This window comes from Aquarana catesbeiana, linkage group LG11, assembly GCF_042186555.1.
Source record: "Aquarana catesbeiana isolate 2022-GZ linkage group LG11, ASM4218655v1, whole genome shotgun sequence".
Taxonomy (NCBI): Eukaryota; Metazoa; Chordata; class Amphibia; order Anura; family Ranidae; genus Aquarana; species Aquarana catesbeiana.
In genome coordinates this window covers 273,482,737-273,509,104 of record NC_133334.1, presented here as the reverse complement: position 1 = coordinate 273,509,104, position 26,368 = coordinate 273,482,737, and the positions used below count along the sequence as shown (strand labels likewise).

The 26,368-nt window shown below is 44.5% G+C and overlaps 1 protein-coding gene across 1 annotated transcript in view; it reads right to left on the bottom strand.

Moving 5' to 3' along the window:
* LONP2 (lon peptidase 2, peroxisomal) overlaps window positions 1–26,368 on the bottom strand; it is a 90,934-nt gene that overhangs the window by 49,815 nt on the left and 14,751 nt on the right. The window contains 3 exon segments of the mRNA XM_073603900.1: window positions 7,228–7,365; window positions 8,182–8,308; window positions 14,063–14,213. Coding sequence (XP_073460001.1) covers window positions 7,228–7,365; window positions 8,182–8,308; window positions 14,063–14,213 — 416 coding nt within the window.

The window sequence follows — 26,368 nt, the reverse complement described above, 5'->3', positions numbered from 1 at the left end:
AGAAATTCATCCACCCACATACATGCTATATATGCAATAGGTATATGACAAATGGACCCGTTGTAGGAAAGATGATCTCAGACCCAACAGAGCGGATTTTTTTTGGTGGAGCTACACTTACAAAAAAAAAAAAAAATGTACCTATTCCGACTTGCATACAAACTCAACTTATGAACGAACCCACAGACCCCATCTTGTTTGTAACCCAGGGACTGTCTGTATAAGGCTCAAGGCACAGCATTGCCTAGGCACAAGAAGTGCACTTTTCAGAACGAATACAAGTTAAAAAGGGTAGATTTTTTCAGGGTTTGGCTTAGGCAAGATTAACATTTCTAGTTCTGTAAAATAGCAAATCTTTACTTTGTGAGGTCCACTTTAAATTTGGAGAGGGAATGCCTACCCAAGCAAGAATTGGGCTTTAAAGTGGTTGCAAACCCTGCCATAAACCCAGTAAAGTGACTGGCCCCAGGTGATACACAGAGATGAAACCAATGCTCCTACATAAGGTGCACCTGTTTATCTGCAGTCTTCTCTACATCCATTCAAAATCCAGAATTTATAAAGTTTGTCTGAGCTGTCAGGGAAATAAGGTGGCAGAGAGCTGAAATTACACACTGCAGAGTTCAGCGAGGAGAGCTCTGAGAAGTGATTGGAGAGAAGGGGCACCCCCCCTCCCTTCAGACAGCACACAGAAACAGAGCTGAGGCTGTCAATCACAGGCTGTGTGCTAGAGGTTCCTCTCCTGTTACCTTTTTTTCTCTTGGTGTCAGGAAAACTTGTCTGAAGTGACTCACGCTGAACGCAGAGGATGTCAGACAGAAATGACCACAGAAGTGAACTTAAAGGAGAAGTACAGCCAAAACTTGTTTGGTGTACTTCTGCGGACCACAAGATTAAAATTCATTCTGCTCTCCTGTGACCCATTTTCAGCACACAGATCTCTTCATAAAGAGGACCTATCATCCTTATTTCTATTACAAGGGATGTTTACTTACCTTGTAATCATTTATAAAAGCGAACAAAAAAAAAAATAAAAACAAAAAGGGACAATGTTAAAACAAAAAGTAAAATAAGAAAAAAAAAAAAAAAGTAAAGTGCCTCCATCCCTCCATGCTCGCACACATAAGTGAACGCATGCATATGCAAACGGAGTCCGCACCACGTTAGAGCGAGAGCAATAATTCTATCGCTAGAGCTCCTCTGTAACTCTAGACAGGTAACCTGTAAAGGCGTTTAAAACTAGTACCGTAGTTAGTCGCCATTCCACAGGTGTGCGCAATTTTAAAGCGTGACAGGTTAGGTATCCATTTACTAGGCGTAACATCATCTTTCATATTATGCAAAAAAATTAGGGTATATATTGTGTTTTGTTTTTGTTCATTTATTTAAATATATTCCCCCACCCCACAAAAAAAAACTGCATTTGCAAAAACCATTGCGCAAATACCGTGTGACATAAAAAACTGCAAAGATCGTCATTTTATTCACTAGGGTCTCTGATAAAGAAAAAAAAAATATATAAAGGTTTGGGGGGTAATAAGGAATTTTCTAGCAAAAAATACTGATTTAAACTTGTGAACAAAAAGTGCCAGAAAAGGCCTAGTCAGCAGGTGGTTAAGAAACCCGCATTTGTAATAATAATAATAATATTAACCCCTTCCCGCCGAGCGTACGCAGATGTGCGTACTCGGCTTTCCGGGATGATGCCCGCAGCTGCAGGCATCATCCCAGTACCGTTTTTTACAGCGGGCGATCGGCTTTCCTGGTATAACAACCGATGCGGCTAAAAGCCGCTCGGCTGTTATACTGGAGGAGTGGGAGGGGACGTCCCTCCCTCCCGCCGCTCTTACCGGGCCCCCCCGTTCCATCGGGAGGCCCGCTGACCAATCGGACGCCTCCGGCGGCTGGGGGCGGGTTTTACATTCCTTGTGACAGCAATAAAAGTCAATTTTTTTTTTTTAACACAATTTATAAATATAAAAATAAATAAAATAAATAAGGAAAAATATATATTTTTTTAAAGCGCCTCCGTCCCCGCGGGCTCCCGCAGCAAAGAAAACGCATATGGAAGTCGCGGCCACATATGTAAACGGTCATCACACATGTGAGGTATCGCTGCGATCGTCAGAGCGAGAGCAATAATTCTAGCCCTAGACCTCCTCTGTAACTCTAACCTGGTAACCATAAAAAAGATTTAGAGCGTCGCCTATGGAAATTCTTAGGTACCGTAGTTTGTCGCCATTCCACGAGTGCATGCAATTATAAAGCGTGACATGTTTGGTATCTATTTACTCGGCGTAACATCATCTTTCACATTATACAAAAAAAAATGGGGTAACTTTACGGTTTGTTATTTTTTAAATTCATGAAAGTGTCCCTTTTCCCAAAAATTTGCGTTTAAAACACCGCATCACAAATACCGTGTGATATAAAATGTTGCAACAATCTCCATTTTATTCTCTAGATTCTCTGTTAAAAAAATATATATAACGTTTGGGGGTTCTAAGTAATTTTCTAGAAAAAAAAATACGGATTTTAACTTGTAAAACCCAAATTTCAAAAATAGGCTTAGTCATGAAAGGGATAATAATAATAATAATAATAATAATAATGAAAAAGAATTACAAACTATACATAGAAACGTGTTACTAAGATCATTTTCATGAAATTTCTTACATTCTCACCTGATTTTAAAAACATAACATAAAAAATAAATAAATAATAATAAAAAAAATAATAAAACACTACAGTAATGTTCTCCTTTATACGAGTTTGTAAGCATCAAAAGAGGTTTATTTAAGTCGACCTCCACAGGTGCAGTGAGGCTGCAGGGACCATGCCTGGCTAGACACGGCTTCCTTCACAACCCTTATTAGTACAAATAACACGATTTCAAATCATACTGTTTCTGCCTCTCGGAGAGCTCCACACTTCATTTCCTAGGAACGATTAATATGTAATAAAAGGTGCTGCGAGTTGGCTGCTCTCCGTTGCAGCAATCGGCGCTGAGTAGTGGATTTATAAAGCTATTACAGGAGCCTTTTCCTGGTAGTAAAAAATGATTCTGCGGGCAAACAGAGAGGAGAGTGCAGGCTCTTTATAAACCTGCTAAAAAAAAAAAAAAAACATCATCGCGTTCATGTTGGGCGATTGTATGAGAATGGTTATTAGCTGCTCTAGCAGGTGCGCAGCTGTTTGCAAGGTGAGAGGTGATAACTCACATGTATAAAGAGAGGCCGGGACGCTGGAACGGCGTACAAAATATGTGTGGAGAGTCCAGAGGAATTCCTTGTGCTATTGGCGGGTAACCGCAGGTTACTGTATGAATGGCAGACCCTGAACACACAAGGCTATTCTCCCGCCGAGCCCAACAGGAAATAGCTGCCGTAAATCTGTTAATGCACCTGATATTGTCGGAGTAAATGGCACCTGAAGCCTAAAATGATTAAAGTCGTCTGAATTCTGGGCCAAGTCGCTCAATGCTGGAGGCTTTGGGCGCCTGGTGTTTGCAAACTGTAGGTCTCGTTTTTTTTTATGTGCCAATACTGCTGGGATGAAGAGTAATAGAAAGACTATTATATGTGCTGTTCCTGGAGAAAAAGGCTTCTCCAGGCTCCCGTCAGTGCTGATTACATCAGTAAAAGGCATGAATAAGTTTTTTTTTTTTTTTAATAGACGGGGAAGGCCAGAGATCCAAATGCTACTCACTTAGCCTGCTATTAAAGTGGACTTTCAGTCAGTTTATAAATTTTCCCTCTCCTTTAATATCATTGGATTAAAAAATTGTGTTTTGCTGCCTCTAAATACCTTTCTTTTCTGGTAGTTGCCGTCTTCATCTAAGTCAATCACATAGCCCAGCGGTCCCGAAAAAGCGGCCCTTGGCTTGCCTTTATCCGGCCCTTGGGGCACCATTCCATCCACTGACACAAGCAATGGGGCATAATTCCTGTTTTTACCCTATACCCCATGCAACTTGGCATGCACAACACAATACTGGGATGAAGATGCTGTGTTGAGAACTTACATACTCCACTACATCCGTGAAGAGAACACCTCTCCAAAGTCCTAGACGCCATTGAATGTGAGCATTTGCCCACTCAAGTCAGTTACGACGACGAAATGCAGTCAGGTCGAGACCCAGAGGAGGACGACGAGCATGCAGAGGAGCTACCCTGAGACGTTTCCTGACAGTTTGTGCAGAAATGCTTTGGTTATGCAAACCGATTGTTGCAGCAGCTGTCCAGGTGGCTGGTCTCCGACGATCTTGGAGGTGAAGATGCTGGATGTGGAGGTCCTGGGCTGGTGTGGTTACACGTGGTCTGCGGTTGTGAGGCTGGTTGGATGTACTGCCAAATTCTCTGAAATGCCTTTGGAGACGGCTTATGGTAGAGAAATGAAGATTCAATTCAAGGGCAACAGCTCTGGTGGACATTCCTGCAGTCAGCATGCCAATTGCACGCTCCCTCAGAACTTGTGACATCTGTGGCATTGTGCTGTGTGATAAAACTGCACATTTTGGAGTGGCCTTTTATTGTAGCCAGCCTAAGGCACACCTGTGCAATAATCATGCTGTCTAATCAGCATCTTGATATGCCACACCTGTGAGGTGGATGGATTATCTCGGCAAAGGAGAAGCGCTCACCAAGTGTCGGTTCACACTACAGCAACTTGGGATCCGACTTGTCAGACCTCAAGTTGCCCCAAGTCCCCGGACATAAGAAATTCAATTGAAGTGAATGAGAGCCGTCTTAATGTACACTACTGAAGTTGCTCCAACTTCAGAAAATGTTCCTGTACTACTTCAAGGCGACTTCTACCCATAGATTTCAATGGAAGTTGCCTCCAAGTCGGATCTCCATCTATATTGAAGCGACTTTACAGGAAAAAGAAAATAATTTACCCCCGGTACTTCCCCTCGTTTACCCGGGCAACCCCCTCCCTCCCACAGAGCTGATTATTCTGTGATTGGCCGCAGCCAAAGTCGCCTGTCCTGGAGGCAACTTTAAGTCGGGTTGTAAGTTGCACAAAGTCGCGCCGAAGTCGCCTCGCAAAGTCACGCTATAAGTCAGGTTGCCCCTGTGCGAACCGAGCCTTACACAGATTTAATATTTGAGAGAAATAGGACTTGTGTACATAGAAAAAGTCGTAGATCTTTGCGTTCAGCTCATGATAAATAGGGGCAAACACAAAAGTGCTGCGTTTATAATTTTGCTGAGGTGGCACTAATATGCCGCACTTATGGGCACTGATGAGCATTGTTCGGCGGCACTGTGGCACTGTTAGATGGCACTGGTGGGCACTGATAGGCGACACGGATAGGCGGTACTGATGGGCACTGATGGGTGACACTGATGGGCATTGATTGACAGCAGTGATGGAAATTAATAGGCAGCACTGATTCTCAGCACTGACTGGCATCGCTAATGGGCACTGATTGGTGGCACTTGTGGGCAGTGGTGGGCACTGATTGCTGCCACTGATAGCTGGCATTAGTGGGCACCGATTTATGACACGGTTTTCCAATATTGTCATCAGGGCACTGATGATCAGTGCTCTGATTACATTCCTAAATGTCCCCCTGTGTGGAGATGCCGCTGGTTGCACACAGCCAATCACATGGTTAAAGAGCCATGGATGCCGCTCTTTCCACAAATTGGGGTTGCGCCGTGTCCTAGCAACATGGTGCGGCCGCAATCGTCGCGCTGTGCGCCCCTGCGAGGGCTGCCGTTCTGGAACGTCGTCCCAGAACGAGAGCCGCATTGCCCCTCCGTCATTTGACCGTGGGCGGGCGGCAACCGGTTAATAAAATAACTAGATTAGATTACAAAATCTTCAGTTTTACTCAAATTAGTTGATGCAAAAATGAATACACCCCACAACAAAAACGAATCCATATTTTGTACGACCTCTAGGATTTGTAAGGACAGTACCAAGTCTTCTAGGCATAGAATGAACAAGTTGGTGACATATTGCAACATCGATCTTTTTCCATCCTTCAAAAATGACCTCTTTTAGAGCCTGGATGCTGGATGGAGAGCTATGCTCGTCTCTTCAGAATTCCCCATAGGTGTTCCCCGATTGGGTTCAGAGCAGAAGACATATTTGGCCACTGAATCACTTTCACCCGGGTCTTCTTCAGAAATGCAACAGTGGCTTTAGATGTGCGTTTTGGATCAAAGTGCACGAAGACCAAGGACACGGAGTGATGGTAGAATCTTCTCTTTCAGCATCGAGCAGTACAACTGTGAATTCAAGATACCATCAATGAAATGCAGCTCCCCGACACCAGCAGCACTCATGCAGCCCCACAGAAGAACACTGCCACCATCATGTTTCACTGTAAGCACCATGCATTTTTCTTTGTACTCCTCACTGTTGCGACACCATAGTTTTGAAGCCATCAGTTCCAAAAACATTTACCTTGGTCTCATCACTCCAGAGTTCCAGTAGTTGTCTTCCTTTTCAGCATGGGCCCTGGCAAATTCTAGGCTAGTTTATGTGCATGGGCTTTAGAAGAGGCTTCCTTGGTGGACGACACCCATGCATGCCATTCCTCTGCAGTGTACCCGGTACTGTGTCACAGGAAACAATCACCCCAGTTTGTCTTTCTACTTCTTTAGCTAACTGCTATGAACTTGCATGTCGATTTCCTTCAAGCCTTCTCATCAGAAGACGCTCCCGTTAAGGTGATAACTTCCATGGACGGCCTGGACCTCTCTGTGAGATGGTTCCATCTTTGTTACATTTTTGTATAATTTTTGCTCCAGTATTCTGACTGATAAGTAAAAGTTTTGTTGATCTTCTTATAGCCTTCTCCTTTCTTATGTAAAGAAATAATTCTTTCTCAGGCTTTGTGACATTTCTCTTCCATGTGGAGCCATTGCTAACAGCATGTAATGGGGAAAGGGGTTTTCTTTAGGTAACGCTCTTTTATAGTCAACTGTCTGCTGGACACCTGTTTAATGAATAATTAGACTCACCTGTAATTGAATTCTTAATTAGGATATTGTTGTCTAAAATGTAGTTTTGCTCCCAAGACTTTTATTGGGGTTTATTCATTTTTGCAACATGGTCTTGAATGAATTTATTTGTTAGGAAAAATACTTTGTGCGTGCAAATTAACAAATCTTGGTTGCAATAAATGGCCCACATTTGCGGGAGTATTTTGTTTTTGTTCTTCATATCAGGTATTAAAAATGAGTGAAATAAATTGTATTGTAACACTACTAACCTTCGACATCGACTGTCTCTGTGGCATCTGGCTTAGCTTCTCTGTGTTGTCCTTCAGCAACTTTCACTGCAACTGCTCTGCAAATGGCTCCCAGCTTCCTGTCCAGTGATCGGACCCCAGCTTCACGCGTATACCTATCAGAGAATAACACCAAGGGCTGTCTTTAGAAAACTTTTTTTGTGCCAACATTTAAACAGGAATTCCAGGCAATAAGGGGAATCAGACTTCAGACTAAAGTCACATGATTTTGAGAAAAAAAAAATATAGGAGTCTACAGTAAATGAGACTGGGAATACCCGGACTACATTGTCAAGCGGCTCATCAATCAAATAGTGTTCTTTGAGCACCAAACTACTAGAAACAGGGAGTTTGATAGCTGTGGAGTGAATTGCTGCACTGCAACTATGACTGCATAAAAAATAAGAATAAAATAACGAAAGCTTTAGGCCCTTTAACTGGAGTGCATGTTTAAAGAGACCCGGTCACCCTGACCACTTAGGGCAAAGTGACAGGGTCCATTTAAAGACACCCCTTAATTATTTTATGCTCCCCTAGCAAGCACTCCCCCGTCTCTCCTTCTGTGGCGATGTATGCATGGCTTCTGGGTATGCAACCTTCCATGATGCAGTGCTTTGGCCAACTGCTAGGCCAGAGCACTATTGTAGGCAATGACAGAGGTCACAGCTCTCTCTAAAATTTGACACTACCCAATAGCTGGCATTATGGTGATGGTTGCAGTGGAGGATGCCATGGTGGCAGGGGAGCACTGGCGAGGCGAGTATACACTGCTCAGTGGATGGGTTTCCACAGACCTGGTTACTTTGCTGGGAGTGAGCAATGCAACAGGGTCTCTTTAAAATCGGAATTTGCTTATAAGATAAGCAATAAGAATCAATGGTTGTTACAGGCAACATAAATGATCTTCTTACCCTCTCCTTAAGGGTGCTTACCTGGTGATAATTTCCAGAGTGGTTTCAGGTGGAATCTGTATTTGTTGAGGGGTCAGTCCATGCTGTGCCAGTTGTTTAGCAATGAGATGTCTGTGTGCGATTTCAATCTTCTCTTCCTGAGTGTATCCTGAACAGAGACAATGATAACAGTCTGTCCATATTTATAAATCTGTGCAGCCAAGAGACACAACAGAGACACAGGATGCATCTAACGGCCTGGACATTTGACAGATGCACCAAAGAAACATTTGGTCGCCTTTAGCAAGCCTCCCCTTTTTTGTGTATGCACCATAGTAAGGTATGGGGTAATCTCTTGCTTGCTGGCGTTCTCATTGAGGGGAGTAGGGATTGCAGACTACAGAGACTTCTTGACACAACATGCAGCTTCCACATAACAACAACATATTGAAACATGTTTGTAAGAGCTCTTTTTTTTTTTTTTGTAATTCCTTTATAACAGCTTGTTTTTTGAATGGAAACCGATTATAAAAGTCCTCTACTGGCTTGCAGTGGTAGACCAGGTTTGGCAAAAAAAAACAGCTAGGCTTAGTCTCAGGTGAAGAGTGTGGCAGTCAAGGAGTATCTAGGTATAGAGCCAAGACCCCTTTAAAATGAAAAGTGCCAATTGAGTATAATTGGGCTCCTTCTACGGATGCCCACTGGGAGATTCTTATGCAAAGAACTTGCAGCACCAGTTTAAGCACTACAAAAACCTCCTCCTGCAGCCCAAAGCACAGATCGGCTGCTGCCATTCATACAAGCTCATCCGGGCTAGCAGAAGCAGATCAGAAGACAGAAGGTGGAAGCGCCATACTTTGGAAGCCAGCCGCTATACAGGAAAGTGAAGATACGGCTTCAGGCTAAGCTCCTTCTGAATCCGCCTCTCTGCAGACCTCTCTTCACCTTCCTGTGGCTGGGTTCTGGTGTGCAGCACTTCCAACTTCTTTCTACCAATTTGCCACTGGGAGACTCTGTTGCAAGAAAGACTGGGTCAAGCAGGTCACAGAACAACCCAGATCCCACTGGAGGGATTGCATCTCCCAGATGTCCTGGGTAACACCTTAGCATCCCTCATGGACCTAGCAGAAGCGGGTTCTTGTTCAAGATTAAAGTGATCCTTTCCATCACCCAAGTAAACATGCTGGCACCTTCAAAATCTAGTCCATCAGCTGTTTTGAACTCCTTTTCTCAAACCCACACACCCTAAGCAGACTAAACGTTGCAGTTACTAATATACAAATTTTGACTTTGTCAAAACTGAACAGCTAAGCCTTCTCCATCTCCATGTCTACCTTCCCCTTCCACTGAGTGTAAAGGTTTGTTTGAAGTGCGGGTTGTTCTCTACGATGTGTAGGAAACAAGATGGTGGAACCCAACTGGGGAATAAAAGGAATCTTTAAGGACACAACAAAGCAGAGTTTTTCTGATAAATTCATATTTGTTCACTAGTTCATATTTGGTGGTGATTTCTGTAGAAGAAAAGGGTTGCAGGAAGTGTCTGGAGGTTCTCAATGATCTACCACACAGTAAGGAGATTTTAAGGCCATGCCAACAAATTAAATCAATCACTCTTTAAAACAGGGGTCTCAAACTGGCGGCCCTCCAGCTGTTGGGAAACTACAAGTCCCATGAGGCATTGCAAGGCTGACAGTTACAAGCATGGCTCCCACAGGCAAAGGCATGATGGGACTTGTAGTTTTGCAACAGCTGGAGGGCTGCCAGTTTGAGACCCCTGCTTTAAAAGGACCAACAAGCCTCAAGCCTAGGTTCACACTGAAGCGATTTGGCATGCCAAATCGTCGGCTATTGCCAGCAATGGCACCTTCCGAATCGGTGTGGCGCCACACCGATTCCCAAAAGTAGTTTCTGTACTACTTTTGGCGACTTCAGGTGCGACTTCAATAGACATCTGTGCAGGAACCCGTACAGATGTATCTGAAATCGCCCCCCGAAGTCGGACTAACAGGTGGGTATGAAATCGTGCGAGTTCAGCTAAAATTGCACAATTTCAATCCCGCAGTGTGAACCTACTTCAAGTTGTAAAGTATTTGGCCAGGTTTCTCACTCCTAGTGTTTAAAGGCCAAGTCCACCTTTTACAAAAAAAGGTGTGCATTTATTATAATTTTAAACGGAGTCTGCAAAGTATTGCACCTGCGATCAGCAGATTGAGGGTGCAATTTTCAGGCTTCTGCAAAGGCTCTCTTCAGCTTTCAGCCCAAACTTCTGTATGGGCTGTTTGCTTGTAAGGAGGAGGGAATATGACCCGACTATATGAACAGACTATCTGACCAGCACGCTTGCAGCCCATGCAAAACACAGGTCCGTCTGCCATGGTGTGCGCAATTTCAAAGCATGACATGTTGGGTATCTATTAACTCGACGTAACATTATCTTTCACATTATACAAAAAAATTGGGCGCAATTTCAAAGCATGACATGTTGGGTATCTATTAACTCGACGTAACATTATCTTTCACATTATACAAAAAAATTGGGCTAAGTTTACCGTTTTTTTTTTTTTTAATTCATTCATTTCCTAAAAAAAATTGCGTTTGAAAGAACGCTTCGCAAATACAGTGCGACATAAAATATTGTAACGACCGCCATGTTATTCTCTAGATTCTCTGCTAAAAAAAATATATATGTTTGGGGTTCGAAGTAATTTTCTAGCAAAGAATACGGTTTTTAACGGTTAAGCAACAAATGTCAGAAATAGGCTTAGCCATGAAAGAGTTAATAAACTTATTAGAGTTTCATTAGAGTCATGAAAGAGTTAATAAACTGGAGAGGATCCAGTACATCACGCTGGCCATTTCCAAGGATTGCGGTTTTGTATTGATCCCTGGACGGATGGACCACCTTCCACTCTGATCCTGACTACAGGTGTTCCACGCATTGGTGTTTTACACCGAGAGCCCTCATTGACTCATTGAGCATAAGCCCATTCGCGTCCTCTTATTCCGGTAAGCCTATTCACAAGCGGTGGTGGTTCTACTGCTGTCTTTTCACCTAATATTGATGTCACGTGGAAATGTCTTTCTTGCTTTAGAAGTCATCTTCTCCCCAATATTTTTTATGGACATTTTTTCACATTATACTATTTTTTTATGATAACATATGGACTAGCCGAATATTGGATGTCCTGTAATTCAGCTTTCACTTATTGATTTTTGATGTCACCCTTCCAAATATTATTTATGGTTATTTACATCACACATAATGTGTAGAAGTACAGAATTCAAAAAAAATTCTTCGTGGTCATTCACATTCTACTTCATTGTGTTTGCATATTTATTTTTGAGCGCTGCACATAATTTTTATATAAGTATCTTTGGTTTGCACTTGTTTGGTGTTGTGCTGGCTATTTGATTATCTTTTTGGGGGTGTTAGCGTGATATATACCAATGTTTTCTATTAAAAAGGTATTGTTTTATGGACTTGTAAGTGACTTATACAGGTGCAGCTCAAAAAATTAGAATACCATCAAAAAGTTAATTTATTTCAGTAATTCAATTAAAAAAGTGAAACTCATATTTTATAGATTCATTACACACAGGGCGATATATTTGATAGATATATATGAGAGAGCGAGAGAGAGATATTATATATATTTGAGCATTTTTCTTATAATTTTGATTATGACTTACAGCTAGTGAAAACCCAACATTCAGTATCTCAGAAAATGTGGATATTGTAAAAAAGTTGACTATTGTAGACTCATGGTGCCACACTCTAATCAGCTAATTAACTCAAATCACCTGTAAAAGGTTTCCTGAGCATTTAAATGGTCTCTCAGTCTGGTTCAGTAGGTTACACAACCATGGAGAAGACCGCTGGCTTGACAGTTGTCCAGAAGACAGTCATTGACACCCTCCACAAGGAGGGTAAGTCACAAAAGATCATTGCTAAAGAAGCTGGTTGTTCACAGAGTGCTGTATCCAAGCATATTAATGTAGAGTTGAGTGGAAGGAAAAAGTGTGGTAGAAAAAGGTGCACAAACAACAGGGATAACCGCAGCCTTGAGAGGATTGTGAAGCAAAGGCCATTCAAGGCTTTGGGGGAGATACACATGAAGTGGATTACTGGTCTCAGTGCTTCAAGAGCCACCACACAGACATATCCAGGACATGGGCTACAACTGTCACATTCCTTGTGACAAGCCACTCCTGAACCAGAGACGACGTCAGAGGAGTCTTAACTAGGCTGAGAAAAAGGACTGGACTGTTGCTCATTGGTCCAAAGTCCTCTTTTCGGAAGAAAGTAAATTTTGCATTTCATTAGGAAATAAAGGTCCCAGAGTCTGGAGGAGGAGTGGAGGGGCACAGAAACTAAGTTGCATGAGATCCAGTGTGAAGTTTCCACAGTCAGTGATTTGGGGAGCCATGGCATCTGCTGGTGTTGGCCCACTGTGTTTTATTAAGTCCAAAGTCGGTGCAGCCCTCTAGCAGGAAATTCAAGAGCACTTCATGTTTCCCTCTGCTGACCAGCCTTATGGATATGCTGATTTTATTTTCCAGAAGGACATGCCACCTCCCCACACTGCCAAAAGTACCAATACCTGGTTTAATGATCATGGTATCACTATACTTGATTGACGGCAACCTCGCCTGACCTGAACCCCATAGAGAATCTGTGGGGTATTGTCAATTGGAAGATGAGAGACACCAGACCCAACAATGCAGACGAGCTGAAGGACGCTATCAAAGCAACCTGGTCTTCCATAACGCCTCAGCAGTGCCAGACTGATCACCTCCATGCCACACCGTGCTGATAGCCTCCATGCCACACCATGCTGATAGCCTACATGCCACACTGTGCTGATCGCCTCCATGCCACACTGTGCTGATCGCCTCCATGCCACACCGTGCTGATAGCCTACATGCCACACTGTGCTGATCGCCTCCATGCCACACCGTGCTGATCGCCTCCATGCCACGCCGCATTGATGCAGTAATTGATGCAAAAGGAGCCCCAACCAAGTATTGAGTGCAAACTATACTGTACATGTACATGGACAGACTTTTCACCAAGTTAACATTTCTGTATTAGAACCCCCCCCCCCCTTTTTTTTTTATTGGTCTTATGCAATATTCTAATTTTATGAGATACTGAATTTTGGGTTTTCGCTAGCTGTAAGGCATAATCATCAAAATTAAAAGAAAAAAAAATGCTTGAAATATATCACTCTGTGTGTAATGAATCTATATAAAATATATGAGTTTCACTTTTTCAATTGAATTACTGAAACAAATTAACTTTTTAATGATATTCTAATTTTTGGAGATGCACTTGTATATCAGAAGTAACAATCCTGCTGAAAATTGTCCTTATGTTCAAAGACGCTGAGCTTAACGTAGGGCAGCTCTAGTACTAGCAACATGGAGGAAGGGTCAGATGATTATTTATGGGCCAAGAGCTTCCATTACAGAACTACAATGTCCTGCAATTCTCAACATGATGCCGGATTATCGTTTCATAAACGTGCTGTTTGAAGGCTATAGAAGAGCCCCACCCTTTCCTATGAAGTCTAGCCCCCTTCTGGCATGTTCTTGCTGTACAAAACAAGAGAGAGAAATAAAGTCAGACCATCAGAAGGTATTCAGCACCAATTCCTCGGTGTGTGATTAGATCTTATTTTCTATTGTTGACCTTTACAGAAGAGTAAAAAGCTTTCACAGACTGCTAGTTATCTGGGATAAAGTAATTATTATTGCGGATGTTGTTTTGCTTTGTAGAGGGGACTGCCATCAAGCAATCCTGTTGCAGGATACATCAAGCTTCTCCTCAGCACATGGTGGCACCCCTGTTATAACACTTCTCCTGCAAGGCATTATATATCATCTAAGAAATGACACATCTACTTTAAATATCCGAGCTTACCAGGAACCTCAAGAACCTCCATGCGATCCAGGAGGGCTGGTGGAATGGTGGCAGTTGTATTAGCGGTGGCAATGAAAATGACCTGGGAAAGGTCAAAGGGCACGTTCAGATAATGATCTGTGAAGTTGTGGTTCTGCTCGGGGTCCAGCACCTGCACAAGAGAAACAAAGGGGGGGGGAACAGTCACTGGCAGTATTATTGAGGATATATAATGGGTAACGATCGTGTGTATTCAAAGAGTACTAAAATCATAGCTCCCAACTGTCCCTGATTTTGAGGGACTGTCCCTGATTTGGAGCAATGTCCCTCTGTCCATCTTTCCTCCTAATGTGTCCCTCATTTTGGTCTGATCTGTATAGATGTATATAAAATGCACTTTTTAGCTCTCAAAAAGTGTTTCCCAGCACTAAACCTTTCATCTGATTTCTAAATTGCTGCATTTGTAAATTCCAAAAGCCAAAATAAAGGAATGTTAGTGGTGAAAAAAAGCACTCAACGGTTTAACCAATCTAGTTTTTTTTGTGCAATTCTCCTTTAAGGGGGCGTAGTAAGGGGTGTGTCCTATGCCTGCATACTTTTGCCGATAGGTGTCCCTCATTCCCATCTCAAAAAGTTGTGAGGTATGCTAAAATTGGGAATTAATAACACATACCTGAAGGCAATTGTTAGGAGGCATATTTACACCTAAGGCCTGGCCATAGATAATGTGAACCATGTGTGGGCAGGCTGAATGTACCAAGTCGATTGATTTGATCAACCATGGTACAACCAGCCTGCTGCATTCCCTTGCGATTATCGCAATTTTTGCAATAATCACTATCAGACAGACAATTGCTCGGCAGGAGGGATTCCCCTGTCAGCACTGTCTGTGTTGATGAAGGAATCATGCAAATTTCATTCCTGCAACCCAGGAAAAAAAAGATCCTTTAGCATCACTTTAAGACCCCTTTCACACTAAGGCGCTTTTCAGGCCTCCCCAGTGTGAAAACTCGAGTGCTTTCACACCGGAGCGCTGCGCTTGCAGGACAGGAAAAAAATTCCCGCAAGCAGCATCTTTGGGGCGGTGCAGGAGCGGTGTATACGTCGCTCCCGCACCGCCGCCCTGCCCATTGAAATGAATGTGCAGCGCTGCCGAACCGCTTTGCAGGCCGCAAAACAGGCGCTATTAACTCTTTCCTCGGTCGCTAGCGAGGGGTTAAAAGCGTCCTGCTAGCGGCCGAAAAGCACCGCTAAAACAGCGGTAAAGGGCCGCTAAAATAAGTGGCCCTTTACCGCTAACGGACCCGCCGCCCCAAGTGTGAAAGGGTTGTGCTTGGTAGCTGCAGACATTGAAAAGCAATGCATCTTTAAAAAGCAGAAGCACTCAAGGCCAAGTCCTTTCCTATGCAGCTCTGCTCCCTCCTCCCAGCAGTGAGTCAGCAGCTCAGCACTGCTTCTTCACAGCAGTGACATTTCAGTTTCCCCTGCTCACCCCTCCCTGCAGTGAGTGGGGCAGCTCAGCCTCTCCACATAGATAGAAAGATAGTCTGGATTTTTGTTTTAGATTCCGTCTCTCGCAGTTGAAGAGTACCTATGATAAAAATGACAGACCTCTACATGCTTTGTAAGTAACAAAAGAAAAGGGGAAGTTCACAGGATAAAAGCCACGTCCGTAGAAATTGAGTAAGCAGAAATGGGGTAGTACTAGGTAATACCAGAAAAGCGGACTTTTTAGGCTGAGAAACAATGGAGAAGAGACATAATCTCAATAAATTTGATTGTTTATAGTAACAAAACATAGAATAATCAAAAATAGATAAAATCAAGCATAATGCATCTAAGCTGTTATGCAGTGAGCCCTTGCGCGTCTACGCGTTTCGCCGTTAGGCTTCTTCAGGACACGGCCAAGGTTCAAAGACGAAAACAGATAAGAGAATGTATTTCGCTATCTTAATTTGGGATATAGTATCATATACACCCACGGTGGGATGAGCGATGCATATAAAGATTATAAATAGATAATATAAAGCTGAATATTTAAACAGGGGCAGGAAGAGTTTTGATATTCCTAGTCTGAAGGAGGCAAAAAAGGGCCCATAAGGCGTCCAGTATATAAATCCTCACTTGAGTTTCAGTAGTAATGGTGGCTATGTAAAGCCTAGCAGGATAGTGCTGTATCTATAAACATTCAGAATTTCAGTAAAGGAACATGCCCCTGGGAGACAGCAATCCACTGCAGTGGATTTATATACTGGACGCCTTATGGGCCCTTTTTTGCCTCCTTCAGACTAGGAATATCAAAACTCTTCCTGCCCCTGTTTAAATATTCAGCTTTATATGATCTATTCATAATCTTTATATGCATCGCTCATCCCACCGTGGGTGTATATGATACTATATCCCAAATTAAGATAGAGAAATACATTCTCTTATCTGTTTTCGTCTTTGAACCTAGACCGTGTCCTGAAGAAGCCTAACGGCGAAACGCGTAGACGCACAAGGGCTCACTGCACTACAGCTTACATGCATTATGCTTGATTTTATCTATTTTTGATTAGTCTATGTTTTGTTAATCTCAACAAATTTGATTGTTTATAGTATGTCTCTTCTCCATTGTTTCTCAGCCTAAAAAAAGTCAGCTTTTTTTTGGTATTACCTAGTACTACCCCATTTCTACTTACATGCTTTGTAAGTAGGAAAACCTGCAAAAAATCGGCAGTGTATCAAATACTTGTTCTCCCCACTGTATGACAAGGATAGAAGAACATTCTCATACTGATACTAGAAGTTCTGTAGCAGCAGCATCTGCCAGCCATTGACACCACGTGGCTTCAAGTCTCTCCAACAGAGCAGGAGGGTCGCACAAGCGTCCAAGACAAATACATAAAATATACGGCTGGTCGTAAAGCTGAACATGTTCGTCCGTGGAAACTGCAATTCGGGAGGATTAAGGCAAAGTGTCTCTCTGGCACCAAATGAATATGTTGTAGTCACGATCTTTTGGGCTAAGTGCTCGCCTTCACACAAAAAGCACACTGTAATATTTTATAACGTGCGCGGGGCCCCCGAGGAATAAGATGCATGAAAAATGGATCGGGCCCCAGCCCCAGAATACAGCAAAACAATCACTTTCTAGACGTTTAATCAAAGGTCATCTATAATTAGAACAAACGCGGCCCTTGTTGTTTAATAACGATTGGAAAAAAAAAAGGAAGGAATTTGCTATTTTCCTAATGACTTCGAAGACAGGAAACTTCGGACATTCCGACGACAAGGGCAGGTCATGTGATCCCCCCCCCCCCCCCCGTCTCGAATGATGGCTCTGATTCCAGAGAGAGATTTCAGGCACAGCACGAGAAAACATGAACTTGTATAGAACAAGGATACTTTTCACTTTAGGGCAAACTTGTGTATTTTCACTAAACATTTAATTAATTTTTGAAACATTTATCCAAGGACACATTCTAACAAGATGATGATGATTGGCATTAATAGGCTATGGGGAGGGTTTGCAAAGCCTTGCACTTAGCAGTAGGTTTTGGAGCATTTTGCTAAAGGTATTTTTTTCTGCATTGATGGCCACTCCTCTGCAAATTTTTAAACATTATTGTCACTCAGAAGAATGGAATCAAACAGCTATGACTGCAAATCGTGACCTCTCAACAGCTTTCCTCTGCAGTACCCTTTCCCCACCACAGGATGTCCTCAGTCTTGTGGTTTACATGACACTGAGGATCATTCAATCTAAATAACTGAGGACATACTGTGAGTGCAGGACATCATAGATTTACCCTCTGAGGGGGTGTCACTAAGGTGCCCTGCACTTACTGTACTGAAGTGTCATGCAGTAGGTAGGAGTGAAGACAGCCTTGAATTTAATGCATCCGTACCCACTGTGTTCAACGTGAGATTCTAGTCAAACTATTTTTATATATATTTTTATTAATTCTTTAAGTATTCATACAAACATGGAAATGATAATGATTGGAAAGCATTAACAGGTTAACAGTTAGGATGTACAGGTTTTACATTTAAATATTGGACAATATTCATAGGCCATTACAATAGACCAGCATGTGCATCCAGAGAGTCTGTACGTCCATCCAAATCAGGGGTCTCCATGTGCACAGTTTCCGCTTCTCCGCCCCCTCCAACATCAACTGATGACTCTGGTGGGGACCCCGATGTAAGGGGGGACTCGGGAGGGGACCCCGATGTAAGTGGGGGGGACCCCGATGTAAGTGGGGGGGACTCGGAAGGGGACCCCGATGTAAGGGGGGACTCAAGTGGGGACCCTGATGTAGGGGGGAGACTCAAGTGGGGACCCTGATGTGGGGGGGGGGGGGAGTCGTGTGGGGACCCCGATGTAAGGGGGGGAGTCATGTGGGGACCCCAATGTAAGGGGGGACTCGTGTGGGGACCCCAATGTAAGGGGGGGACTCGTGTGGGGACCCCGATGTAAGGGGGGGACTCGAGTGGGGACCCCGATGTAAGGGGGGGACTCGAGTGGGGAACCCCGATGTAAGGGGGGGACTCGAGTGGGGACCCCGATGTAAGGGGGGGACTCGAGTGGGGACCCCGATGTAAGGGGGGGACCGAGTGGGGGCCCTGATGTTAGGAGGGCCTCGAGTGGGGACCCTGATGTTAGGGGGACCTCGAGTGGGGGACCCTGATGTTAGGGGGGACTCGAATGGGGACCCGATGTAAGGGGGAGACTCGAATGGGGACCCGATGTAAGGGGGGACTCGAATGGGGACCCGATGTAAGGGGGGACTCGAATGGGGACCCGATGTAAGGGGGGGACTCGAGTGGGGACCTGATGTAAGGGGGGACTCGAGTGAGGACCCCGATGTAAGGGGGGGCCTCGAGTGGGGACCCTGATGTTAGGGGGGCCTCGAGTGGGGACCCTGATGTTAGGGGGGCCTCGAGTGGGGACCCTGATGTAAGGGGGGCCTCGAGTGTGGACCCTGATGTTAGGGGTCACTCTGATGGGGACACAGATGTAGGGAGGGACTGATCTTTGTTTTACTAAACTTCATTCTCTCTTGTTCTGAATCATATCATGCGGGTAAAACGTGTTCATTTATTTAAATGTATTTACATTTTTATGTATTGATGAAACAGATTTTTTCGGCCTGTAAATATTTGTAAAATATACAACGTGCCCCTTGTACTGAAAAGCTTGGAGACCCCGAATACAGATGGTCAGTAAAAAGGAGTGGGGTGTATGTTTGTGTAGTGGTGGTGTTGGCTTTCAAAATGATGAATACATAGAGGTTGCATTCAACATCAACAATGAGGATTTTTGACTGTTCTTGTTACTTTATTTGGGTGGGGAGAAGGGGGGGGTAAATATTTTTTTTCTTATGAATAGAGTGAAGGGTTAGACCCCCAGTTGGGTATTGTAGTCTGCGTCGCCAGGCCTGGAATTGAGGGGGAATCTCTTCACATAGGAGGCACGGATAGTAACAGACAATTTGCTCCTGTCGGTGTCCCCGCTAGAGAGACTTCTCACTTCCTGTTCCGGTGACCAACACAATTGAGAGGAAGTCTACCCTGCAGGGAAGTTTGCGGAGGTTGTAACCTTCAAACCCCCCCCCCCCCAAAAAAAAAAAAAAATGATTTGGTCAAAGCCCCATTTCAAACCATTAAAGTGAACATAGAATGCAGCATCAAAGTGAAACACTATTTGATATGTATTTCAGCATTTTGGTGATGCAGCAGATTAAGTCAGGACAGGCTACGATGAGCATAAAAGATTAAAAGTTAAATAAAAAGTAACAATAGTGCCGCACTTAGCTCTGGCAAACCATTCAAAACAAAAACAAACCAAACATTAGCCCTAATTACTAACAACTTACGGACACAATGTTTTCATGAATAGCAGATTATCTGGATCTAATTGCAAAGAAAACAAACAAATCCTCCTAATGTTCTGTGCGTCGGCAAAGTATGACATTGTGGACTCAACTTTTCTGAATCAGGTCTCTGGAAGGCTCTGGAAGCGTCTTCTGTACTATGAGAGGCCTTTGTCAGCAGCTGTGTAAACAGCTGGAGCGGAGGTTAGTGCTTCTCAAGGCACAGCGTGATCAGCACAATACCACAAATGCAGCGTCTCAGGATTTTATTTAAAGGCAATAAGCTTTTAAAATATACAGCATGTATGGAGGAGATCAGTTTTGTGGCGGTACTTTTTAAGTCGTCTTACCTCGCCAAAAATGTGCTTACAGCATTGAACAGACTCCTCCTGTCCTGACATGGCTTACTCTGATTACATTGCACACTGTGAGCTTCTCACAATATGCATTAGAAGGTGCAGCAAGTCAGAAAGAGCTTATCTCATTTCTTCGCTGGAGGACACCCAGCATCATCTAGCTCATTGGTCTCCAAACTGTGGCCTGGGGGCCCTTTGCTTGCCTTTATCTGGCACTATTCCTCCAACGGTCACCAATGATGGAGCGCCACTCCTCCCAATGACACCAATGGTGGGGCACCATTCCTCCCAGTGACACCAATGGTGAGGCACCATTCCTCCCAGCGACACCAATGGTGGGGGCACCATTCCTCCCAGTGACGCCAATGGTGGGGGCACCGTTCCTCCAACAGACGCCAATGGTGGGGGCACCGTTCCTCCAACAGACGCCAATGGTGGGGGCACCGTTCCTCCAACAGACGCCAATGGTGGGGGCACCGTTCCTCCAACAGACGCCAATGGTGGGGGCACCGTTCCTCCAACAGACGCCAATGGTGGGGGCACCGTTCCTCCAACAGACGCCAATGGTGGGGGCACCGTTCCTCCAACAGACGCCAATGGTGGGGGCACCGTTCCTCCAACAGACGCCAATGGTGGGGGCACCGTTCCTCCAACAGACGCCAATGGTGGGGGCACCGTTCCTCCAACAGACGCCAATGGTGGGGGCACCGTTCCTCCAACAGACGCCAATGGTGGGGGCACCGTTCCTCCAACAGACGCCAATGGTGGGGGCACCGTTCCTCCAACAGACGCCAATGGTGGGGGCACCGTTCCTCCAACAGACACCAATGGTGGGGCACCATTCCTCCCAGTGACACCAATGGTGGGGCACCATTCCTCCCAGTGATGCCAATGGTGGGGCACCGTTCCTCCAACAGACGCCAATGGTGGGGCACCGTTCCTCCAACAGACGCCAATGGTGGGGGCACCGTTCCTCCAACAGACGCCAATGGTGGGGGCACTGTTCCTCCAACAGACGCCAATGGTGGGGGCACCGTTCCTCCAACAGACGCCAATGGTGGGGGCACCGTTCCTCCAACAGACGCCAATGGTGGGGGCACCGTTCCTCCAACAGACGCCAATGGTGGGGGCACCGTTCCTCCAACAGACGCCAATGGTGGGGGCACCGTTCCTCCAACAGACGCCAATGGTGGGGCACCATTCCTCCCAGTGACACCAATGGTGGGGCACCATTCCTCCCAGTGACACCAATGGTGGGGCACCATTCCTCCCAGTGACACCAAAGGTGGGGGCATCATTCCTCCAAGTGACACCAAAGGTGGGGGCATCATTCCTCCAAGTGACACCAAAGGTGGGGGCATCATTCCTCTCAGTGACACCAATGATGGGGCAATTTTTCCTCCAACTGACGCCAATGATGGTCACTATTCCTCTCACTGACACGATCCATGAGGCTCTATTCCTTCAGCTAACACCAATGACTGGGCACCGTTTCTCCCACTGCCACCAATGACGAGACATTATTTCTCTAACTGACACCATCGATGAGGCTCCAATTCCTACAACTGACACCAATGATGGGGCACCATTCCTCCCACTGACACTAATGATGGGGCATTATTCCTCGTATTGACACCATTGAGGAGGCTCTATTCCTCCAATACCAATGACAGGGTACCAATCCTCCCACTGACCTTATCGATGAGGCTCTTTTCCTCCCACTGACACCAATGATAGGGCACCATTCGCCCCACTGACACCAATGATAGGGCACCATTCGCCCCACTGACACCAATGACTAGGCATTATTCCTCCCACTGACACCATCGATGAGGCTCTATTCCTCCAACTGACACCAATTATGGGGCACCATTTGTCCCACTGACACCAATGATAGGGCACTATTCCTCCCACTGGCACCATCAATAAAAAAACACTACTTCTCCAGCTGACACCATCAATAGAGCACTATTCCCCCTAACTGACACCAATAACGGGAGCTGCATGCAAAAGGTTTTTTACCTTAATCCATAGAGAAAAAAAAAAAAAACTTCTACCTTTAGAACCAGTTTAATGGGTTGCCCGGGAAAGCGCAAAAATGGCTTGGACGCACCCCCTGGTGTAGGTGAGCACTATGCGCATGCATTCCTTCTCAGAGATCACAGTGTAGCATTAACATTCCCCTTCACTGAAAACACCTGAACTAATTTATTTGGAGGGGAGGGGCACATACTTTTGGCCATATAGTCTATACGTGTCTACAGTATAACAAACAACGTTCACCAGGTCTGCTTTTCCAATCAGTATGTCCGTCACTGCTTAGTACTCCGGGGGTTTTAAGCTGTGCAGCTCTGAAATTATAATAATCAGGTCAAACTGCTTTCAATGCCCTCTGACATAACAAATTGTTCTCAGCAATTTATCCAAGTACCCAGCAGCATTCCCCGTCTCGGGGAATATCAGTCAACATCCCCGCCTGACAGCATTACAAAAAACGGCGAATAGGGACAGACTGGAGTCAGAGAGATCAAGCAAAATGTATTAAGTAAGAGATATTGGACGGCATGTACAAAGCAACACGGGCGAAGCAACGGGAAGATTAAAAATGGCTTCAAATAATCTGGAAAAGTTCTCAGATCACAACCAGCTGTGGCTATGAACTCACCCCGAGGCGCAAGATGACCTTTTCACAGGGTGAATGTGCAAGAGATCACTAATACGAACCAGAGCACCAACACACAAAGCTATTTTATACTGTCCAGTGACCCGATCTACTCCCTGGATCACATGACCTCCTGAAAAACCACCATACTTCTCAATCAGCAGAGCTCTGTGCGCAGCATCTTCTTCAAGGACAAAAAGGAGAAGAGCGGAGCAGCCGCTGGCCTAAACTGCCAAATCACCATTATCTCAGCAAACCGTTACAAGAACCGGTGTAAGGAGACACCGGGCAAAGGCAGCAATTTTCAGATGCAGAATAAACAATAAGATAACCATCAATTTTTTTTTAAACTGCAGAAAGTCAATATATAAAAAGTACACACAGCGGTCTTTTGCTAGAAAATGATTACAAATATTTAGTCATCTTCAATCTCCATCTGCTGGTCCTGGTGGGAGTCGCATATCATTGTTTAAAAAAAGAACTCTAAAAATGTCCCCTCTATTGCTCTCACCCTTCTACAAATCTCTAAATTCCTTTATTTTGTGGCTGCTCTGATCTGACTTCCTCTAATGTTAGAGAGTGGCTACCTTTGTTCTCAACGATCCCACTGTGTGTTAGAACGTAGCCACCCTCTCTAGGTCCCACTGTGTGTAGGAATGTAGCCACCCCCCTTTCTTGGTCCCACTGTATATAAGGAATGTAGCCACCCTGTCTAAGTCCGACTGTATGTAGGAATGTAGCCACCCTATCTTGGTTCAACAGTGTGTAGGAATGTAGCCGCCTTCTCTTGGTCCCACTGTATGTAGCCACCCTGTCTCAGTCCCACTGTATATTGGAACGTAGCCACCCAGTCTTGGTTCAACAGTGTGTAGGAATGTAGCCTCCCTCTCTTGGTTCCACTGTATGTAGGAATGTAGCCACCCTTTATTGGTCCCACCGTATATAAGGAATGTAGCCAATCTCTCTCAGTCCCACCTGTATGTAGGAATGTAGCCACCCTCTCTTGGTCCCATTGTATGTTGGAACGTAGCCACCTTGTCTTGGTTCAACAGTGTGTAGGAATGTAGCCTCCCAGTCTCAGTCCCACTGTATGAAGAATTGTAGCCACCCTATCTTGGTTACCCCGTGTGTAGGAAAGAAGCCACCCTCTCTCCACTGTATCTAAGAATGTAGCCACCCTCTCTTGGTTACCCCGTGTGTAGGAAAGAAGCCACCCTCTCTCTACTGTATCTAGGAATGTAGCCACCCTCTTTTGGTTCCACTGTATGTTGGAACATAGACACCGTGTCTTGGTTCAACAGTGTGTAGGAATGTAGCCTCCCTCTCTTGGTCCCACTGTATGTAGGAATGTAGCCACCCTATCTTGGTTACCCCGTGTGTAGGAATGTAGCCACCCTCTCTTGGTCCCACTGTATGTAGGAATGTAGCCACCCTCCCTTGGTCCCACTGTATGTAGGAATGTAGCCACCCTCCCTTGGTTCCACTGTATGTAGGAATGTAGCCACCCTCTCTTGGTTCCAATGTATCTAGTTATGTAGTCACCCTCTCTTGGTTCCCTCCGTGTGTAGGAAAAAAGCCACCCTCTCTCCACTGTATCTAGGAATGTAGCCACCCTCTCTTGGTTCCACTGTATGTAGGAACATAGCCACCCTGTCTTGCTCATTCCCGAGATGGACTATGGGATTTGTAGTGTGCATAGAGCTGGATAATTCAGATTCCACTGCATATTCACCTAAGCCCCGACATCATGAGCACTGCAGGTATAATAGCCACCAGCACAGATGTTGTGTCTCTAACCTGTCCACGTTTGGCAACTAACAAAATGCATGGCCACAGCATCAACTGTGGGTATTGACCTTTCCCTCCAACAAATCACTGAGTTAGTTAAAAAGTAAAAAAAAAATTAAGCTGAAATCCCTATTTACTGCTCAACCCATGGTCACACACAGGGACACTTCCCACAGACTGTCCAGCAATGGGGCTGCACAGTGGGAGGACATCATGTAGAGGGGGATCGGTTGGTGCTGGCACAGGTTGCAGTGCTGGATCTACTGGTGGTCACTCCCAAAACCAGTGCTGGCAAAGGGCGCAGTGTTAGGGAGGTGGGAAAGAAAAAAAGAAGCATCAGAAGGCCATGAGAGGAGAGGAGCTTAAAGTTTCATTAAACCCACATCAAACTATCAATAAATGCTGTATTAAATACTGTTCATAATCAGTCACTATGGGATTCGTTTTCTGTATTCTGCAAAAAAAACCTGGTTGATCCTGCTGTTACCTATCCCTCTCTCCTGTCCATGTCCCCACTGCAGCTTGGGATTCTTCAGAGCAAAATGTTGCCAGCTAGCGCACATGCTAAATGACGTCATCGATATGTCGGAGGTGCCCCCGGCGGTGTCACTACATGACGAAACAAGTTGGGCGGAGCCTACGTGACGTTACCACGCAAAGGACCACAGTGAGCTTTTGAGATTTAAGAAATGCATATCTAATTTTATAGAATGTCAGTAAATGTTTTATATTAATAAATATTTTTTTTTTATACTGCCCCGTGTTTTTTTTTTTTTTTTTTTATACCACTTCTGTTCCTGGATTGCTGGTGTGGAGTGCCATACGGGTATACGAGGAGGTTCTGAGCAGCCTGCTGAGCATCTAGCACATATTGTGTCTGTGAATAGATATTTAACCCCTTCATGCCAACCGTACGCAAATATGTGGCCCCACTACACTGGGCTTTTTTTTCCGTGGTGCCGCATATTTGCGTATCTCCCTTTGTGCTAGGAGCGCAATTTGTTGTATAATGTGAAAGATGATGTTACACCGAGAATCGAGATCTTTATTCTAAGCAAAAAAAAAATCGTGATTCTCATTTTATCCAGAATCGTGCAACTCTAAATTGTAGCATTTAAGAGACAAAAACGAGGAACGCTCATTTAATCTCTAGGATGTGCTTACTACAAAGTTCTGGGTTAATTTGCATTATATGCGCCAAACAAAGCCTTGTATCAACCTGAAAAAAAAAACAACCTCTCTGTATCCGTTTAGAAACATGTCTTGTGGTAAAAACAAAATCTGTGATGCTCCATCGAAAACCTTCAGAATTGTTATGAAACAGAGTTTCAGTACTGATCTCTTGGATTTTTGTCAGTCTCACTATAGAAATTAAGTTATATAAAGAAGTTGTTTATTGCACTGGTTTAATATATTGTCAGTCCAAAAGTGATATTTTTGTAATATTGGAGCCTGCTGGGCCATTCCCTGACTTTCTCTTGGACAAGAATTGTGTTTAGTGGCAGCATTACCAAGTGAAAATAAAAGGAAAAAAAAAAAAACAAAAAACGAATGCAGTCACATCTACATTACTGGCAATCTGCAGTTTATTACATTTTGTTCCTGGGTTTGGATGACCTTTAAAGCAGTTGTGAAGGCTGAAGATTTTTTACCTTCATGCAGT